General features: G+C 38.7%; 1 protein-coding gene across 2 annotated transcripts in view; it reads right to left on the reverse strand.

Annotated features, from left to right (window-relative positions):
• RALGPS2 (Ral GEF with PH domain and SH3 binding motif 2) overlaps window positions 1–19,839 on the reverse strand; it is a 122,302-nt gene that overhangs the window by 61,585 nt on the left and 40,878 nt on the right. For both annotated transcript variants that reach the window (XM_048482463.1, XM_048482462.1), the window contains exons 4-8: window positions 17,656–17,706; window positions 16,086–16,169; window positions 10,903–10,992; window positions 9,805–9,897; window positions 4,676–4,802 (exon numbers count right to left, since the gene is read on the reverse strand). In XM_048482463.1, coding sequence (XP_048338420.1) covers window positions 4,676–4,802; window positions 9,805–9,897; window positions 10,903–10,992; window positions 16,086–16,169; window positions 17,656–17,706 — 445 coding nt within the window. The remainder of the gene's footprint in view (window positions 1–4,675; window positions 4,803–9,804; window positions 9,898–10,902; window positions 10,993–16,085; window positions 16,170–17,655; window positions 17,707–19,839) is intronic.

Below are 19,839 nucleotides of genomic sequence, written 5' to 3' on the forward strand. Positions count from 1 at the left end.
AGAGGTGAAGGCGTCAAGAAAAAGATTTATTACAGCCAGGGCATACCATAAACATCATTTTAGATGAGGGCAAGTTGGCACTGGAGAAGCTATGTAAATACTGATCTCATAAAAGGAACACTGAATAACTCTAACCTGAATATCAAAACTAAGGAACACGGACACCAGTGGAAAGACGAAGGCATAAACAAATACTTTTAAAAGTTAATTTTCTTCCTACTTTCATTATGATTATGATTTCTGGTTTCCTGAAATATTAACCTATAGTACTTTTACAGAATGGGGAAAGAGAATGTAATTTCACATAATGTTCAAAGTTTTAAGTTTACTCATTAAAAGGTCGAACATAAAATTGATCAAAAAGGAGATAGTCCTGGATCCACAGCAGACCTCCGCAAAATATATACATGCAGATAATTTTATTGTGTGTTTCTTGTTTATGTGTGTGTTTCAGGACATTACTGCTTAAAAAATTTTCTTGGGTACACATATCAATTTTGGCACATTTTTTCCTGTAGACGACATTTTACAAGATTGCAAATATGATTGCTTCAATTTTTAAAATTCTTGTAGGATATTTGTCTTGATGTCAAAATGCATGATTTTTTGTGGTTACTTAAGACAAATATGCTATTATATTAGTTGAAGACATCCATTATTCCAATAGCTGCCATTTTCCAAGATGGCAGATTTTTCACATTCCTGTAGGATGCTCATATTATTGCCATATCATATGTTACTGGGGTCAATAAAACCAAATATAATATTTGGGTTTTTTTGTAAAAACATGATTAAGTATTAGTTTTTCAGGTTTTTAATTTTCAGGAGATGGAAGATGATAAAAAACCCAACAGTTTACCTGGATGTAATGTTTATAATAGTGGGACAAAATGCAGCTGGAGAATTGTTAAGGTGATGACTTCTAAAAGTACAGAAAATTATTCATTCTGATGCCTTAAATAACAGTATTTATATATTTATTTAAAATATTTATTAGCCACCATTCTTCCTTATGGAACTCAAAGCAGCTAACAATATTATTCTCAACTTCAACAACCTTTACTGGCATAATAATACAATTCTATCAACAATGAGTTCTTATGCATGGCTCCAATCTCTGTATTTACATATCCACAGATGGGGCCATGTTAAGAAGTAGACATGCTGATTATCAAGCAGTTAAGCTGGTAGCAATGTAGGTATAGAAATGCAAAAATAAGACAAGGACAATAAAACATGCTACTTCAAAATCAAGTTTATCTGATATTGTACTACTGAAAAAATGCTCCAGGCTCCTTCAGTAGCATCCTATTTGCAGTACAGTATAAATGGAAATGGTAAAAAATACTGGGATTAATAATTTATACTGCTAGGTATAAACTGAAGATCTAATGGCAGTATTCTTTGGATGTATGAAAGGGTGAAAAAAGTAGACAAGGAAACTTTTAATTAAACCACAGCTGACTATGTATCTACCCACTGGAACAAGACAACCTTACAACTCTCAAACTGACTTTATTGAAATTGCTTAAGTACTGCTACAGCTTAAGTACTGTCATCAGGAACAAGACAACCTTACAACTCTCAAACTGACTTTATTGAAATTGCTTAAGTACTGCCACAGCAACTTTTAAGACCCTGAATTGTTGAAGGCTTCCATGGCTGGAATTAACTGGCTTTTGTGGATTTTCCAACCTGTGTGGCTGTGGTCTGGCAGTTTTTGTCCAGATGTCTTGCCCACATTTATGGCTGGCATCTTCAGAGGCATGTCACTGTGTCTCTCTCCATGGCACATATACAATCTTGTGTATTTTTTCAATATCATAGATTTAATGACAACATAGATGATATGTCTATGTATTTTCTATTTTTAATCAAAACGAAAAGAACGTCAAAAAAATGGTGCATTTCCTAAAAGGATAGTATTTACTTACATTTACACAGTTGACAGTCTTCAACAGGAATTGACAGATGGACCACTGCAGTAATTTGTTGCCTGTCAGCAATTAGGCTAAGACTACAGGATCTTTTACAAGTTATGTTTTGTTTGCAAGAAAATTACTTAGTGTGTTTGGTTCTCTGGGCTAGCAACCTGTGACTTGGAAATGGCTCCTAATTTAATTCCGCCATATGAAGGAAATGCTTGCTATGGTTGCCTTTGCCCTCCACAGCTTAGTAGCAGACAGCAAGACGCTAGGCTAGGGAGAGGCCTGGGGATCACAGCCTATCAATCTAAAGTTTTGAAAGCTGAATGGTTACAGATTACTGAAAAGGCCAGCATGAATTTGAATTGTGTATTTTAGTTTGGGTTCTTCTCATTAAACCTCATTTCTAGCAGTCAGGAACAGTAAAGAATTTCAAAAAGCCAACTAAATACAGATTCTTTTCACTATTTTGCCAATGATATATAGAATCTGGATGTTCACTAGCTATTTTGTTTCAAAAGCAGCAATAGTTGTCTCCTACATACAAGTGCCACTGAAGACCACAGTGTGAACTACCTCTGAAATGTTCACTCTAATACTAGAGAGAAATTTTAATACTAATACTAATGTGAAATTTTACCGTTCCTTATTTCGACATGGTGAAAAGTGTCAGAAAGCACTGTGAACAATGATCAGATATTGCACAATTCCTAAATATTTTCCAAAAATACAGAAACAGTATTTTACAACTTTCTTTGGAACTACTTTACTGAAGTAGCAATAGATCTTAATTACTTTCTGTTCACCTCAATATTCAGTTTGATATTTTCCTCCTAAACACACCTTTCAACTGGGCATCTCTCACCTTCTCAAACAAATGGCAAGATTCTAAAAGAGTAAAGGGTCGCCCCCTCCATTACAGCCCCCACATACCATCTACTGGTGAACTGCCAGCCCCCTCCCAGAGAGGGTGGGTTTGGAGTTCTCGGTTGCCACCTATTTCAGGTTACATTGTTGTTACTGGTTTTAATGTATTAATTTTTATTTGAGTAATATTGTATGTTGGTTTTATTTTTTATTGTTGTTGGTTTTATTGTACACTGCCCAGACCCCAGGGGGCGGTATATTAAATGTTAATAATAATAATAATAATAATAATGATAATAATAATGATAATGATAATGATAATGATAATGATAATAATAATAATAATAATAATAATAATAATAATAATAATAATAATAATAATAATAATAATAATAATAATAATAATAATGGGGCTTTTCAACCTTCATCCCCCATTATCACCCCCACAGAGTTCCAAAAACCTGCTTACAAGTTTTTCATTAAGAGAAATGCTACTCCTTTCCAGCATGAAGAGCCTGGAGTCATGCAGAGCACAAAAGAAAAGCTACCCTGAAGGGGTAGGGTTAGTGATGGTCACAACAACTGGCTGGATAGTGAGATAAATAGCAGGTAAATTCTGCAGAGCCCTTCAAAAGTCTCCTCCTCAATCACCAATTCATTAGACAAGAAAGGCTGCCTCCCCTTCAAAAGGGAAACATCAACAAACGCAAATCCCAACTGTGCAGAGAAATGGTCAATAAATGGAAAACACAATTCATAGTTTAAAGTATTATGCATGTTACAATATCCAAAGTTATATGTGCATCTATGATACATGTAAAAATTCTTTACTTCTACAATAAAGCATGCAAAATACATAAAATGCAATGTCATGGTACTGGAATTGTCCCCCTGAAGTTTTTCTTTCACAGTGCAGCAACTTTAGTATGAACTGTATTGCTTCAATGTTTAAGAAGAAAACATAACAGATAGAAAAGTTATTTATATTTTTGTCAAGTTCTAAATCACTGTTCCATAGACTATGGATTCAATAACAAAATAGCTATTACTATAATAGTTATTTTAGTTATTTTAAGATTAGTAAAATATCAGCAGTACATTTTTTTCTGAGGAATTGACAAGACCACAAAGAAGTTTCAGAAATAGTTTGTTAAACTCATTTTGAGTTTTATTCGGCAACAGGCACACTCACCAGTATAAACAGAAAGTGTTCTATGGTACCTTAAAAATAAACTTTTGACTTCACCATCAGATGCAAGAAGTGAAACTTCAGACTGTTATCACTAGCAAAAGTTGTTGTGAATTGTCATTGTGTTTATCTTGAACAATTCTTAATTTTGTACTGAAATGTCATAGATTTTCAAGCCTTCTAACCCTGTCTTTTACGCGTGTGTGTGTGTGTGCATGTGTATGTGTACTAATCAGGCATCTGGTGAAGCAGCTCTAGCTACAATAAATCAATCTTCTAAGATGTCAAGCCGGATTCCTTTTTTAATTTTGCTGCAACTGACTGGCATGGCTTCCCATAAGAATTTGCACCCACGAGTGAACAGCAAACTTTTCAGGCACCCTGTTAACAGGCAAGCTGGCAAATGTGGACACACGGCAAGCTACAACACATGAATTTGTCTAAAATTTGGTCTGAAAAAGGCAGAAAAAGCTCTGTGTGAACAAGTTCTAAAGCTATGTAAGAGAAAGTAGAACATTCTAAAAAAACAAGACACTGAATGCTTGAGCACAGAAGACATTCATTCCCTTAAGCACACACAAGTTGAGAACTGACAAGAAAATGGCCAAATATTTACAAGAATTTAAGTCTACAGCTACTGTGCAGGTAGTGACATGTTTATAATGCAAACTAAAAACATTAATTTTTGTCTTACCTAAATATGGAATACAAGGAGTCATCTTCAAGCTGCTAATATAGTCTCTAAGCCGTTTATAATTGTCTTCTTTACTCATTACGTACTCCAGCTTTTCAAAGGTAGTTTTGTCCTTTCGGCTCAGTAACTTTGGGTGAAAAAGAACCAAAACATTCTTATTATGAAAAAGCTTGTTCTTTTATTTTCCTCCAATACATTAGCTACTGTTGGACAGTGTAAAAGGAAAGAATCACAGTTGATTGATACATGAAAATCTGGACACAAACCTTTGGGAAGATTAGCAAAGATGAATACTGCCAATGAACTTGGAAGAGCCATTTAGCTGTGATTCAATAACTATTATTGCAATTGGACAAATTCATGGATGATGCATCTAAAAAATCAATTTGTGGCAAGTGGTCATCTTGGCACATTCTTGGCAATTATGAATCATTTGGTATAGTGCTCATCTAACTGCAACTGACCGTCAAGTCAGTTTCATTGGTTGTTTCTGAGTTCTGCTATGACAGAGGCAGCTCTTCATCCAGTTTTCCCACCCCGTTTACAGTTTTGTAATTAATTTTATTTACTATCTCACCCTCCCTGGCCAAAAACCACAATATTACAAATTAATAAATTAAGAGATTAAAATCCTCCAGTATACCATGAATACAGAGATGGCAATTTAACTAAACCATACCCACAGTCATCTCACTATCACTGCAGATCTAAAATTTATGGATGGGAGAGAGGGGGTATGAATTCAGAGGCCAAGATGTCACAATTTAAGACCAACATCTTCAATTGTAGGAACATTTCGGTCTTGCAGGCCTGTGGAATTGATTTATATCCCATAGGGCACTGATATCTGCCAGAAGTGAGTCTTATGCATCACTTATTATGTCTTCATGCTAGTTATTTTTTTCCTAAAATAAAAACATGTAAATATTTGTACCTTTCCTGTTGGGGAACTGCTTTAATACTCTGATCATTTTAGTTATCTTCCTTCTATCATATCTCTTCCAGTCATATAATACTCGTGTTGAAGTGGGAGGACCAAGATTGCACAAGGAACTCCAAATGTGATCAGACCATCAACTTGTACATGAACATAGTTATATTGATAGTAATTTCCAATATTTTCACTGTGTTTTAGCCTTGGCACATTAATCTCCAATTGAGCTGATGGGGTTTGCACTTCCCCCTTTTTAAAAAACTGGGACTGTCAGATTACATTTAAAATTTTAGTAACACTGCATTTTTTGTTAAAAGATCAACAGTTTCATATCTGCATTCTTTAAAATCTCTGGGGGTGGTGGTGGAATATATTAAGCCTCAATGATTTGTTATCAATTACTCAATTAGCTTCTTATTAAAAAGACATCTAGCATCTTCCCACTAAAAATGGATACTAATAATTCATTTAGCTTCTCAAATTTTTCCATCCCCAGAGTCGCTTCCACTGCCCTGCCCTACAAGCTCAATTCCTCTTTTGTTTGCTTTGTAGTCTTAGTAGTTAATCAATGTTGTCAGAATTTGTGCTCTTTTTACATTTTTCTCTTTTGCATATGCTTCATTGTTTTAAAGAAAACCTCTTAAGACTCCTATGACTATGCTATTCAGTCATATTAGCATCTTCTGGAACATGCTGTGTATGTGTCTTATCATTCATGATGAAGTTTGTTAGCCTCAACTAAGGTGGCATAACATAGCCTCCACATTTCTTGAATGGATTATACTTCCTGACTCTCATTTTCAGCTTCCTTTAAACTAATCCCCTAATTCTTGAGAAATCCCCCCTTAATGTCTGACTTTCTGAACCATTCCATAAAGATTCACATTTGGTACAGCCTTGGCCACTGTTCTAAAATCAAAATATTATATCATATACTAGCAATCAGAACATAACAAATGACCGTTCAAAGAAGAATGGTTCTCTTGGATACAAAATCACATATTATTTCTGTTCTGACTGGTCTACAGTAAATGCTTACTTAAATGCTTAGCTATCAGTCTATACAGATAAGAATCTCTAAATCAGGAGTCTGCAACCTGTGGCTCTCCAGATGTTCATGGACTGCAAATCCCATCAGCTCCTGCCAGCATGGCCAATTGGCCATGCTGCAGGGGCTGATGGGAATTGTAGTCCATGAACATCTGGAGAGCCGCAGGTTGCAGACTCCTGCTCTAAATGATTAATATATCATTACTAGCGGGGCCTGGCCACGCGTTGCTGTGGCTTATTGTGGTGAAATGGGAAGGGAACAGTAGCAGCAAATCAATTGCAGAGGCCAGCAGTACGTGCTCATGGAAACGCTCAGGCTGATACTGTGTGATGTCATGTGTGTGACCGCATCCTCCCTCACTTCTCTTCCATTGCATGGCACCCCTCCCCCTCCCTCCCTCCCCTTTCCCTTTGCTAGAGTGGGTGGGTCATATCCAGATGCTGGGGCCCCTCCCTCCCCTCCCTTGCATGCCACCCCTCACTCTCTCCCCTCCCTAACTTCTCTTCCCTTGCATGCCTCCCCCTCCGTCCCTTCCCTCTCCCACCCTCTCTTCCCTTGCATGCCATCCCTTCCCCTCCCTCCCTTCCGTCTCCCTCTGCTAGGGTAGGTGGGGCATATCCAGATGCTGGGCTCGCTTCCTCCCCTCCCTTGCATGCCACCACTCACTCTCTGTTCCCTCCCACACTTCTCTTCCCTTGCATGCCTCCCCCTCCGTCCCTTCCCTCTCCCTCCGCTGAATGTGTATGAGAGTAGGTGTGTTGTGTGGTAGTAGTGGGTGACGCACAGAGAATGAAAGGTACCTGCGTGTGAGGGTGGGGAACCCCACCTAACGTCTCACACGGCAACGTGTGTATGTGTTTCATGTCCACTCGAGTTATTGCCTATGTACTATTTTCACTGCTCATATCTGGCCATCTGAGCGAACATTCTAAGGGCACGAACATTCTAAGGGTGACAGTTACACACAGGCAGCTTCATGGCCTGGTGCGCCAGGAAAAAGATGTTTTACCTGGCTCAGGTGTGTTGTATGACAGCGGGAGGTACGTAAGAACACAGTCAGGGGAATGAGTAAGTGTCTGTGAAATTTTCAGAGCGTTTGGGCCAGCAGGTGCGGGGTTATTCTCGAAGCAACAAACACATGGTTCCATTTTTATATATATAGATTGATAAAAGGATACTATGATAAAACATAAGCTCTGATTCATCAGGACAAAAGACTACTGTGGTTTAACTGCCAGCATAGACTGTTACAACTTCAAACCATGATCAAAGTATAAATTACTAAAGCAAGAGATATTCTGTAGAGATTCTGTTGCATGTATATGTGCTTCAAAAGATCATGGCTTTGCATGGTCAAACTGAGTAGAATTCATACATATTGCACACATAGTTATTAAAGTCTGTTCCAGTTCTCACCCAGAACTATAAATGAATCGTGTTTATAAGAAGATGCCAAATTAGAGAATGCTTGAATGAACCTCAACAGAAGCAGCACTGAATACCCCACCAGAAATTTTATTTAGTTTGAAGACCAAGAAAGAAAGGTATGAAGAAAAAACATTTAGAAAATGTTTTCTGAGAAAGTAGAACCTCTGTTCTTTCAAAAACAACATTCAGACCTACATAAAGTTGAACAGTCACATGAGGATTTTTACAAGTACTCTGTTGGGATTTATGTATATTTATAAAATGAGCAACACCACACCAATATGAAACCAAATAAAGCCAGCCTCTATAAAAACATTACTTCTCATTTAAATAGAAATAAAACAAAGTAAGGCTGGGAGTGAATTACTGCTGATTACTCCAATCTGGAGATAAGCCTCTTTATATACTGTCCCTATTTCACGATTTTTAGTTGCGTAATCTGCCTTGAGTCAGCAAGTAAACAAAGTAAAATAAATTAGTACTCCATCAAAACTTTCAACCATCGTTCTTACTCACTACACAAGTTCAATAATGACATTCGAGGATGCTTTCAAAAAGAATTTAAAGTATGAGACATCCATTTCTGGCCACAAGTAAAAATCTGAAAAATAAAAACCAGCTTTTTAAACGTACATGTGTGTTGGTGTGCTCACACACAGAACTACGACACAATCAACTGTCAGGATTCAAATCTCCTGTTAATCTCTAAGCCACGTTTCAGTTTCAGTCTCATAGTTCTTTATGACTGGTCTGACCAGAAACAAAGAACAGATTGAATATGATGAGGTTCCAGCATGCCACAGTCAGTGGACAGGTGATGCAAGGAATGTTTCACTTGCTGAACACACCCCACCCACCATTGCCAAATTCAGCCTGGAATTTTTCACAGTCCTGGCAACAGAGAGACACTATTTGGAATTAGGAAAGTGATTTCTTATACTTCTTTCCCCCACGCAATCTTTTGTTTTGTTTAATCTCCAGAAGTCTTGCAGAGTTTTCCGCTAACTTCATCCTAAATAAGGCCCTATTTCCTATGCAGAGAAGAGCCAGGATGCTCCACATGGGCAACTAGGTTTTTTGTTTTGTTTTGCTAGAGTATTGCAAAAGCAAGGAACAAACACTTAACTTCATTTAAATGCTTTTTCTTGCCCTTTAATATTTTGCATATTTCTCTCCCACTCTCCTCCCCACCAGTTCTATCCAATGGGGAGTTTATTCATGAGCTGCATTCACTAAACAGCAGTTGCTGAGGCAGTTGAAATGTTTGTGTTTTTTGGAAGAAAGGCACCTATGAGTAGTTGGTTCACTATTTTAGTGAAGATGCTATAATCAGTGGTTCTCAACCTGTGGGTCACGATCCCTTTGGGGGTCGAACGACCCTTTCACAGGGGTCGCCTAAGACCATCGGAAAACACATATTTCCGATGGTCTTAGGAACTGAGACACAAATAATTTTATGGTTGGGGATCACCACAACATGAGGAACTGTATTAAATGGTCGCGGCATTAGGAAGGTTGAGAACCACTGTGCTATAGATGTGAACCTCTATCATATCCCAATTCTTGGCTGCAACAGTTAGGAACTACACTTCCTTGTAATGAAGCAATATTCCTCTGAGTACCAGATTTTTCTAGGTGTTTGACGTTATTTTTCAGATTAATCTGAAATTTCACAAAGAGGAAGAAACCACTCCCTGATTGGTGTGGCTTACTCACCGCCCATGTTTTGGTTAACCTGAAGATGGGGGCACTTTGCAGTCCAGATACCACAGACATAAGGGCATGTAGGTTATTCAGCTCATACAGTTTCTGAGGATAAAAAGAAAAATGTAATTAAATAACAATATATTTTTTCAAGGTAGAACCAACATGTTTCATACTTTGCAGAAAGCACTGCATACAACATGAACTAATTTTGACATCAAAAACTGATCATTTAGAAAAGTTAAAGCTCCCCAAATAACAAGTAATAAGTAAACAGAAAAGTGTCATATAACCTATAACTTTGCCAATATTTTAATTATGATTACAGACTACTCAGGCATACATATCTCCCCTCCTATCCTTTCTTTCCTCTAACTCATCCCCTGTCACTGCACTTTTAATATTAACCTTGTTTTCCATTATATATTAATCAAATTTAGCTAGCAGTTAGTGTTGAAAAGGAGGAGAGAATTGGATGAAAGAGTGTATGGGATAAATCTGACATTTTCATCTTGGTTAAAATGTTTGGCTTCTATCAGGGCCTTCTCTTGTTAACAGTTCAGATGTTAATTCTCTATGTCTACGATGTCACTAGAGCTTAAATTACAGCTGTCTATCTGGAGAGGTATGTTAGCAGAGAAACATTCTAACAGTTAAGAAAAACTAAAGAGAAACATGATAACTAAAACCTAAAGGCTTCCAACAATCTTAAGTTTCCCAATGAACTTGAAAGAAAGTCCAATTAATTTCAAACGGGATTTTCTTTCAGATAGGCCTTGCTGAAATCAGTGGCACTGATAATTTCAGTGGAACTTTACCCCAATCTTCTCTGGATCGTACCCAAGGCAGATAGGCATTGCCACCACTCTGTTCCAAAGTCTAACTAAAAATATTATATTGCTTTCCTACTTTTTTGAAAAACAACTTTTGCACAGAATCAGGAATTCCTACTTTTTACTATATCTCCATTATTCTGAGTTACAGCCTGCTTATAAAGGCAAATCTTTCTTCTCATCACAAAGTAAACAGAGCCAAATATTTATCAACCATATTTCCAAAATTGGATATTAAAAGATTCACTCTGGCAAATCCAAGAAGAGAATTACTCACTTTAGCAGTTTTAATGTAGTGGCTCAGAACCTCAGCTCTTATTTTTAATGTCTGTGCGTGAAGAATCTCTCTAACGACCCAAAAGCTTACCTAGAAATAAAAGAATCTGTAGTAATGCATACAAACAAAAAAGGCAAACGAAACAAGAGATGGTGGTGGTAAAAGAACTCAGAAATAACAATTTTGGCATCTCATTCAGAAGATGCCCATTATGTCAATACTGTTAAATCAATAGTCATATTTATATCATTTTCCAGTTATGATTTAGTTGACAAGATTCTACACATGTTACACAAAAACAGGAAAGCTCCTGATTTCCCCTTGGAAATCTGTTTCTTGGGAAAGTTATATTAACACATGGTTACTTTACTACTATTTTTTCACATTGAAAAGAGTGACATGAATTGAACTGTTCTGCTTGCAAAATAATTCTTGATAGGGGAGACTTAGTTTTCATGCACACAATATATGGAACTATAGTCATATAGCTGGGTCTGCTGGTGCAAGGGGGCTAAACAGGTGTTGGAAGCTAAGGTCAGTTCCACCCCCGGGAACATCCACACCACACCCCTACAGCATGGAACAGTATGGGAACATTGACAAAGAACTGGACGGCATGACCAGGGATCCCAGGGTGCCGTAGAGGCCAGATGCTGGTAGATTTGCCCCTCCACTAGGATAAGTGCCCCGGGAAGGACAAATCCACTGACATAAGCCTGTGCCACCTCCAAAAGGGGATCCTTCCCCCCAGATTTCGCAGCCCAGCCATTTAAGCTATTATATAATTTTGCAGAAGAAAGAATCTTGTAGGTCTAAGGAAGTGGTGGCGAACCTTTGGCACTCCAGATGTTATGGACTACAATTCCCATCAACCCCTGCCAGCATGGCCAATTGGCTGATTGGCTGATGGGGCTGATGGGAATTGTAGTCCATAACATCTGGAGTGCCAAAGGTTCGCCACCACGGGTCTAAGGAAATACACTGAAGAGGGGAAATGGTAAATAAGGAGAGAATCCATGCAGCTGAAACCCAATCGAACAAGACATTTACAGGTTTCTGTAAATATCTTTGCGATACAAAATTCTAAATCTGGCTTTTTATTCACCTTCCCTCTAAAGAAACAGTTTACCCAGTCTACTACTGAGTGAGGTTTTACAGCTCTACATCTGTTTATATATAATATAGCAAAGGAATCTAAATCTCTTTAGTTCTGTATTGCTGCTGAGATCTCAGTGGCTTTGGAAATCCAAGTTTTGCAACACCAAAACCCAAGCCCCACTGCTAGAATAAGTTCTGAAAATGAAATATAAGTTTTAGGAAATAATTAGTGTCTTTTTTTATGAGGAACTAGTGAAAAGGAATGTCAAAAGGAAAATAGGGCTGGAAAACTGTAGCCAGAATCCAAAGAACTGTGAAACAGAGTGGCTTGACCTTTTTTGTTAGAACAAATACACATAATTACAACCGTCAGCCTGCTGCGAAAGTATAGTCAGCACTCTGATACATGTGTGCTTCTCTCCCTGAGACTGGGCTCAGAAGCAGCTAATAAACATGGCTTGGAGTAGATGATGTTCAAGGCTGACTGGCCGGTATTTCAACCGCATAACTTTTATCCAAGTGCAGGAAAGAGAGGGGCAGGACACCGATATACCGAAGTCCAAACATTTGAAGGTGGAAGCAAAAAAGAACAAAAGCGGTAGCTGTAGTAATCTTAGGAAGAGGACATTAGTCAGTATCTTCTTCATGCTTGTCCTCCAGGCTTGAGAAGTTCTATCCTTAACAGTAAACACATGAGGGTAAAGCTGTGGATCAAAGGAAAAATTCTGAACAGTGATTCTTAATGTGGTCCCTTCCTGGCTGTTTCCAAGCTGAGAGAGGGGGTAAAGGGGGGATTCAGGATTCTGTGTATGCATGAGCTTCATTTCCACAGGCCAAATGAAGTTTTAACTCCCTTCCCAGTGACAAACCTGACCCACATGCACCAGCTGTAAGCACTTCATAAAAAATTACATTCTTTAGAAACTGGATAACTTTTATCACTACTGAAATCCACAAAATTACTTGTGGACGGCTCTGCTATAGTTTGAATTCTCCAGTTCTCTTAATATTACATTTTTGCTTTTCAGCCCAAACTGAAATGATAGGGGGGAAAAAAGAATAGTATTCAAATTCAATATAAATATATCAAGTTAGGGGATTCTCAGTTGAGCTAGTCCTGGCACAATGGAGCAGCTTCTTGTTTGCCCCCAATGCCCCATCCATGGCAGCTGGAACCTGAGTGGAAAGGGCCTGTCAAGATGGAGCTGAATCCAAGAACGATAAAGGGGAGTGAAACCATTTCCTCCTAGCCTCATTAATGGCATAGTTCACTAAGTCTTTATTTTATAACAACATCTAAGAAAGGCAAGGTGAAACCCCAAAGATCACATAAATTCTTAGGATTTATTATTTATCTTTTTCAGTAACCCTTACATACCTGTCACCATATGTTACTATCCAAGATACCCAAGTATTTTGCACTTTTTAAGGTACCCATATAATACTGTTAAAATTAAAAACAAAACAGAAAATACCAATCAGAAATTCTACTCTAAATATTCCATCATAAAAGGCTTGTAAATATCTATTTTCCCAAGAAAAGCACAGACAGCCCTGGCTCACAAAACTTGTTCAGAAATACTGCTTCAAGGACAATTTAACTGCATTTTTATGGACATACCATTGGACATAAATGATTTTGATTCCCAAGGCTCAGTCTGAGCATAACTTTAAGAAAAGCAAGTACCCGTTATCTGACTTAAGCCAGAGACGTAGTTGGGCCAAACTGCACCAGGGGTGGATTCTATGCTTCCCCCCCCTCCCTTTCCCCACTTACCTAAGTTTAGGCTGAAAAAGTTCACCTGAAAAAATTCAGGCCTGTTCAGTTCAGGCTGAAAAAAGTCTTGGTGGGAACTGCACGACCCAGGAGACCTTGGGGCTTGCAAGGTCTCCTGGATAGTGTAGTTCCCACCAGGGCCCTTTTCAGGCCACTTTTTAGTGCGAACTTTTTCACTAGGTTAAGTGGGGGGAGAACAAGGGAGGGCATGGCACCACGAGAGGAAGGGGAAGGGGTCAGGAGCAATTTCCCGCCTGCCCAGGCATGCACCCGGTGCAACGCACACCCCTCCCCCTTGTAGCTCCGCTACTGACTTGAGCATTAGCTGCAGAATTCCTATTGATCAGTCAACATTAACATCCAGAGTTTAAATAACCTCAACAAGCCTCTGAAAACAAGTTGCAAGAGATGATATAACCATTTTGATCAGAAGAACCATTTCCATAAGATGTTTTGTGTGCATATAAACTTCAGGCCACAAGGTTTTCCTTCAGAAATGGGAGCTGATCTCAAACACACAAAGTTCAGTCCAAGGTGAACATCAATAATTCCTACTCACAAGTGTCAAGTGCAAATAAGGGCAATCTGAACAACACAAATCCAGAGGTCTGGGCCAAGGTCAACATGAAGAAGATAATATGCAGACAAGCACAGTTTGGGCAGCAGCAAGTAGACTCATTGCTTCCACGCTGCCTCCTGTTTCCCAATCTCTTTTCACAGGGAACTGCCCTAGTAGCTAGAGATAGCCGGCACCTGACCGTTGTGTCAGCACTGCTCCTGCAAACACTCATCTTTGCTGTTGAGGCTAGGGTGGTTCAGGGCTGCCTCCTCCTTTGCTATGCAGACAACTCTGCTGCCACTCACAGGGTTCAGGGAATGCAGGGGGAGAGCAAGCCAGAGTCCCTGCAGCTGGTCTGCCACCGGGAGGCTGAGGGACTTCCAAGCTGATCCCTAGCTGTGGCTCAGGGTTTGATCCTACAGTCTCCATGCAAGTTTCCAATTGTGGCCCTGGGTCTGACTTTACAGGGTCCAACTCCTCCTGCGGCTCCACTGGTGCCGGCTGGGGGTAGAGCATCATACTACCATATGGTTCCTCATCCAAAGAGTCCATGAACTCAGAAGCACATGGCCAGGCTATCACAACTGAAGCATGCAATGTGTGCAATTGGCATTCATATTTTTTTTATATTACACTACTCCACACTCTCCAGATTACAGTTAATTGCATGAGGGCAGCATGTACAGATGAGAAAGTAATTACAAAATTATCTGTGAAAATGTTAGAATCCTCTCTTCAGACTGAAGTATACTACACAATACCCTTGCTGCTTACAATATTCAGAATGCCTTTACTAAAAGCCATCTGTAAGCTATTTACTATTTTCAACTTGCCAGGAGTGAATAGCATTTTTTTAACCTGGAAGAATATATACTAAATTGCATAAATCTAGAAATATTGCTAAGAGAGAAGGACTTTCTGAAATAAAAACTAGTTACTAGAACCAGTTAAAAGTCAATGGGTTTGTTATCATTATTAGATATTCAAATAGAACTTGCAGCCTTTTAGATTACTACTGAAGTTACAAACAAAAATTTGGGTACCCAGATTGAACTATCATGGTTGCTAAACCATAATACACCACCCCTTTCTTTCTTCCCAGCTCTGCAGTGGCTTCTTTCTGCCCTCAAAAAGGCAAAGGAAGAAAGCATACTATGTCCCTGCTGTTTGAGATGCGTCCACCCTATTGTTAGCAATGTGTGCAGATCTGTTCCTACCATACGTCTGCCAAGTGCAATATTCCCTACACCACACCCTGGAAAGGAGTAAATGGCAGTCACTGCATTCTAAAAAGTTTATTTCTAAGTAGTAAGGGACATAACCTGGCTGCTAAATTTCCAGGATTCAATCAATAGTCAATCTGCAAATCAGAACAATTTTTTTATCGCCTCAGACCACAGTCACAGAAGTCAATTCCACATTTCATAAAGAGAGCATCCATATGCCTCGATAACTGAAGCCTAGCCCATTGCCTTTCCGCAAGAAAAAATGCAGAACTGCTAATATTTTCACATTCATCATTGGAAATACAGTTCATTGGTGACCAGGGCTTCATTATTCACAAATGCGATTAACCAAGATAGTGTTAACACAATTAATCCACATAGCAGATGAGGAGGAAGTCTAAAAATGCTTCAGACAAAACCATAGTAGTATTTGATAAAAGCAACATTAGATGTTTAAAATTCATGCAAACAGCATGCTTTGAAGCATGCAGTTAAAGGCTCTATAAATAGAATGGAAACTTACATGGTTGAATCTTCTTGTAAAGGCAACGGCATTTGGAGCAGAGCTGTATTTCTCCTTTTTATTCCAACCACAGCTTGACAGTTCCTGGACAAAAAGTGAGAAATAGTTTCAGACTGATATAACTGTTTATCTCCATCATGCTTAGTGCCACTGCTCATATTTCTAAGCATGAGGCCAGTTCTCTGTTATCACTGAAGTCAAAACATAAAACTGAGAAGAAGGTAATAACCAGCGACTGAACTGCTTTTGTTGGATAGAAACGAAAGCTCCTGGAGTCTTTTTCGATTAAAGTCTGATATGCTTAAATTCAGCCTCTGACAGTAATACAAGGAAGTTCAAGCAGGAAAAGTACACATATAGATGGTGTGAAATGAGAGTAGATTTTTGAACCTAGGGCAAAAAATACCAGTCTTCCTTTTTTACATTACTGTACTATATTTTTAAAAAGCATCCAAGTACTTTGCACTTTATTTAAGCACAGGCAATCTACTCTGGTTCTCATTAAGTGTCAGAAACTAAATGCACAAATGCTCATTGTAAGCAATGGCAAACCACCTTCAAATGTCTGTTACCTTGGCAGCCAAAGAAAATGTATACTACTTAATGACCTTCTGTGTCTCAAGTCAGAATGCTTTTGAATTGGTTAACTGCATCTGCAATCTACTAATCTGTAATCTGTAACTGTAATCTACTTCATTGTTAGATTACTGTTTGCTGGACTAAGTCTGAGGAGATAAGGTGGGATTGAATATTTTTAAAACAAACTAAATAAATACAGCAATAATTTCTGAGATGAGGCATTCTAATTCTAATGACCATCTCACCAAGAAACTCTCTACATGACATTAGTTCAAAGTGGCAGTTCTGATGACTAAAATTGAGTTTTAAAGTTTGCGCGTGCACTCTGATGTCCAAGTATAACCAAAGAAACAAGCATCCATTTCACAGTGATCTGATTATTTTTGAATTAATAAAGTTAATTAAACTGGAAGTGGGCTTTTCAAAGGAAATAAAAAGCGTTAGATAAGGGAATCACAAGATGTTGTCAAGTAATACTGCATCCGTCTCTGAACTGCGGGTATAAAACTTCTGCCAAGAATTATTTATCTAGACAAATGTATCGACAGCATACTTTCTCACCTTTCAAAAAGAAACATTTAAAGTTATTTAATGGTTGATGTTTTTCAAAGACAGCCCTTGGTTATTGCAGATGTTTGGATTCACAGAATAATGAATGTTTCCCTCTTATTCAAGCTGATGTAGAAAAATACAAAAGCTTCAAAAGATTTTCTGTGCAGCTGGTATACAGGTGAGCGCCCAGGATTAAAAAGCTAGAAATCTGGACAAAATATATGTCATATTACCATTACTGGTCCAAAGCTATACATAGCAGTTCATTTTTCTAGCCACACTAGTAATACAAGATGACATCAAAGTTTTAAAGCCATCTGTTTAAAAATCATAAAAGCTGGACAACAAATTCACAGAATGAAGATAATTTTTGGTTCCTGAATGTACATGTGGGCTGACATCAAAAGAAAGCCAAAGCATTTCACAAAAACACACTTACCTCTGGTTGAATAGCTTTAAATACAGGAATATCCATTAGTGTTATCTGGCCCTGAAAAAAATAAAATAAAAATGTGGTGTGCTTTCCTTTGAGATTGGATTTGCTTTAAGTGCCATGAGAATGAAAATGTTCATTTCCTACACTTTCCAGCCCATGGCTTAACACTCAAGCTGCCATAAATGGATGAGGTAGGAATGAACCTTGGGCTGTGGTGGCGAACCTCTGGCACTCCAGATGTTCATGGACTACAATTCCCATCAGCCCCTGCCAGCATGGCCAATTGGGACAAATCCAATTGGCCATGCTGGAAGAGGCTGATGGGAATTGTAGTTCATGAACATCTGGAGTGACAGAGGTTCGCCACCACTGACCTAGGGCAAAAAATGAACCCCACAATGAAGCTGACCCTATTCATACCTATGGTTGCAGTGGTATGGATGTTCAGAAATCAGCAAGGCAAAAAGTAGCTTGACTTAGGGCATATTTAAAGATGATACAGGATATTAAACATAACATTCCAAGTTGGATTTGTCCCATAGTACTGGAAGGAAACACACTCACTCCAGTACTCACACTGTCCCAATTCAAACTACTCTCCTCCTGTTTGAGTAACTGCCATTAGCCTCACTTGTATATTTTCTCTAGCGGGTTAACCATTAGTGGAAGGGATAATTTGATGCTCCTTCAGATTAGGGATTCTCAAAGTGGGCAGTACTGCCCCCCTGAAAGTGGTGGACACATCACAGGGGACAGCAGAGAATTTTGGGGCAGTAGGGAGTAGTGCAGGGATTCCTGGGCCAGCTGGCAGGAAAAAAGTCTTGCCCTTCCATCTTGGTGACTGGTAAGTTTTAAAGGAAAGGCAGAAGCACTCTCTTCACTGTGTAGGTGGGGGGTGGAGGCAAGGCAAACAGCCCCATCGCTGCTGCATTGCAAGGCACGTTTTTTTTTTTTGCAACAGTACTCCCCTCATTGTGTAGCCCGGGGGGGTGGGACAAAGTAAAGAGCCCTGTCACGGCTGCTTTGCAAGGCAAGATTGTTTTAAAAGGAAAAGCAGCACTTTTTAAAAAGTGCTTTTAAAAGGAAAAGCAGATTGTTTTAAAAGGAAAAGTACACCTTGCTATGAAGTGGTATGTGGGGGGAGCCAGGGCAAAGAGTCAGCAGAGGCATCTTTATTACCCAATTTCTGTGCCCCATTTAAATGGCTCTCTCAAAAAGACCTCCCTGCACAGTGCGACAAAGTCAAGATGTACTTTATTGTACTCCCCAACATGTACTTTATTGTACTCCCCAACATTTAAGTTTGTTGAAATGTTTAAAATATAGGGGAAAAGGGCTTTTCACAGTAAGGATCCAATGGACTGTTTCCCCTCTCATAAATGCCTCCAAAGAAGGGACCTCCTTAAATTTGCATACAAGTTAGTTAAGTACAGTACTAAAAAGCCTTTTGCTTATCCATTTTATGAGGGAGTGTGTAACATAGTGAGTTGTCGTCCTTTCTAGCAAATACTGTAACTAATAAGCTCATCATGGTTACGAATGCAACAAAACACAGCATTTCTTCACTAGCCTCTTCATTTAAATATTCCAAAATGCCTGGATTTTATTAAATAATTAAAGATTGCTGTAATAGAAATTAAAATGGTGCTAATCCTCAAAAAGCTGAGGTCTTCTAGGGAATTTGGTATTTCATAGCATTACTACTCACTAACGCTTTCTAAAAGTAAATAAAAAGCACAAAGAAATATTTATACTATGCTTGATGCAAATGTACTGAAAAGCAAAATAATTGGAAAGTCTTTCCAATCTTCCAAAAGGTAAGCTGTCTGCAAACACTCCAGCGATCTTTCTGGCAATTTTTCCAACAGCTCTCCCACACAGGGTCTGCATACAGGAGGGGAACTTTTTTTTGGATGTTACTGGAAATCAGAACAACTCATATCCCTGTCTCTTAGAAATGCAACATCCTCATCAGGAGTCTTGTACCTAGGCAACAAGGCAGCTATTTGCTGAAGCAGCTGCTGGACACTACACTGTGAAGCTTTCCATCACACAGAGTTACAGCAATAGAACTGCCTACCAAGATGCAACGCGACTTCATATCCTTCATTAATCAACTGCTGATTCCATAATTGGTATATATATTTCACACTAATGTAACCATGCGTTCATTTTTCAATTTAAATG

The sequence above is a fragment of the Sphaerodactylus townsendi genome, unplaced genomic scaffold (assembly GCF_021028975.2).
Source record: "Sphaerodactylus townsendi isolate TG3544 unplaced genomic scaffold, MPM_Stown_v2.3 scaffold_18, whole genome shotgun sequence".
Lineage (NCBI taxonomy): Eukaryota > Metazoa > Chordata > Lepidosauria > Squamata > Sphaerodactylidae > Sphaerodactylus > Sphaerodactylus townsendi.